The sequence below is a fragment of the Belonocnema kinseyi genome, chromosome 6 (genome assembly GCF_010883055.1).
Source record: "Belonocnema kinseyi isolate 2016_QV_RU_SX_M_011 chromosome 6, B_treatae_v1, whole genome shotgun sequence".
NCBI lineage: Eukaryota > Metazoa > Arthropoda > Insecta > Hymenoptera > Cynipidae > Belonocnema > Belonocnema kinseyi.
The window spans coordinates 13,033,854-13,035,963 of NC_046662.1; the positions used below are offsets into that span (position 1 = coordinate 13,033,854).

The 2,110-nt window shown below is 24.1% G+C and overlaps 1 protein-coding gene across 1 annotated transcript in view; it reads right to left on the reverse strand.

The window, feature by feature from the left end:
* Nucleotides 1–2,110, reverse strand: part of LOC117174432 (nucleoside diphosphate-linked moiety X motif 8) — a 4,153-nt gene extending 2,043 nt beyond the window's left edge. Inside the window, exon 1 of the mRNA XM_033363549.1 lies at nucleotides 1,710–2,110. Within this exon, the coding sequence (XP_033219440.1) occupies nucleotides 1,710–1,804 (95 nt within the window). The 5' untranslated portion in view covers nucleotides 1,805–2,110. The remainder of the gene's footprint in view (nucleotides 1–1,709) is intronic.

Consider the following 2,110-nt stretch of genomic DNA (forward strand, 5'->3'; position numbering starts at 1 on the left):
GATTCATAAGAAAATAATTGAATTTGCAATCAAGAAAGCTGATTTTTCTATAGAAAAAGATAACTTTTCAATCGAAAAGGTTGACTTTTCAATAAAAAAGATAATTTCTATCAAAAAATGATAAAATTTCAATAAAATGGTTGAATTATCAAGTCAAAAAATAGTTTTCAACCAAACACCTGGATTTACAAGAAAATGGTTGAATTTGCAATCGAGGTAGATGACTTTTCTATCGAAAAAGATAAGTTTTCAATCCAAAAGGTCGAATTTTCAATAAAAAAAAAATCATTTTCAACGGAAAAATGATAAAATAGTTGAATTATCAAACCAGAAAAATAATTTCAACCAAATAGATGGATTTAAAAGAGAATAATTTAATTTGAAACCAAAAAATAGGACTTTTTATCGGAAAAAAAAAAAATTCAATACAAAAGGATGAATTTTCAATAAAAAATATTATTTTCAACAAAGAATGATAGAATTTCAATAAAATAGTTGAATTATTAAACCAGAAAAATAACTTTCAATCAAATAGTTGGATTTAACAGAGAATAGTTAAATTTGAAACCAAAAAAAGATAACTTTTTTATCGAAAATAAAAAAATATTCAATCCAAGCGGTCAAATTTCTAATAAAAAATATAATTTTCAACAAAGAATGATAAAATTTCAATTAAATAGTTGAATTATAAAAACAGAAAAATCATTTACAACGGAAACAATTGGGTTCATAAGAAAATAATTTAATTTGAAATGAATAAAGGTGAATTTTCTATATAAAAAAATAATAATTTTCAATCCAAAAGGTCGAATTTTCAATAAAAAAGATTCTTTTCAACAGAGAATAATAAAATGTCAATAACATAGTTGAAGCATGAAAACAAAAAAGCAGTTGTCAACTAAATAGTTGGATTTACAAGAAAATAGTTGAATTTGCAACAATTTCATTTTTCATAAAAAAATTCGAATTTCAACCAAATACATCAATTTTTAAACAAAAAGATTACGTTTCAACTAGAAAGCAATTAAAATACGAATTTTTTCAAATCAGTTAAATTTTTTACTAGAAAAGTTGACTTTCCAATCGAAAAATTCATTTTAATCATGAAAGATGAATTTTACGAAAAAAAGATTTATTTTCAATAAAAAAAAGCGAAATTTCTATCTAAAAATAAGAATGTTGAACAAAATAGTTGAATTTTCGATTAAAAAAATATGACTTTTTGACAAAATAGTTCATTTTTTGAGCCAAAAAGAGCCTTTTTTTAGAAGGCAGGTGAATTTTCAAGAATATTATTGTTTCAAACAAGAAAGATGAATTTTCAGTCCGAAAGGAAGAATGAAAATAATAAATTTCGAACAAATTATATAAAGATTTTCAACAAAATACTTCAATTTTCAAACAAACAGTTGGATTTAAAAGAAAATAGTTGAATTTACAAACAAGAAAGATGATTTTTCTAGCAAAAAAGATACATTCTCAATTAAAAATATCATTTCTTAATTGATTCTATTAACTCAAGTCGCATTTACGCGTAAAAATGAGTGAAAGGGCGAGTTCTTTTAAAGCTGCGAAAAAGGAAATAGCGAAGTGTCAAGTCTGATAATATAAAATTACTGATGTTTAAAAATTTCTAAGAAACATAATTCCTTCTCTTTATTAATCACGTGTTATTTAACAAGAATATTAAAATAATAACTAAATATTACCGGTGAACCAGTGAAATTTGACGTTTGAATACCACAGCCATCTCCCTCTTTTTTTGTTGAATGACAGGAAATAAAATGATTCTTTTCCAAATCATCTCACAAACATTTTATGAATCCCCCGTCATAATTATAAATCGTTTATTCATGCCGGAAATACACAATTTTTTCATTACAAATGTAAAATACAGAAAAAATCTAAATTTTTTGAGGTTATGTCACATAATTAAAGTCTGGCACTTCTTTTAAAATTCGACAGCTTCGGCAGTTTCGATTTTAATAATGAAAATCATCGATAAAATTGGAGTGTTTGATTGAACACATGGGACTTGTCAAAATCATTACATTTAATTATTTAGACGAGAAAACGAATTTCAAGGTTAACTTTACGACTTCCTGTTATT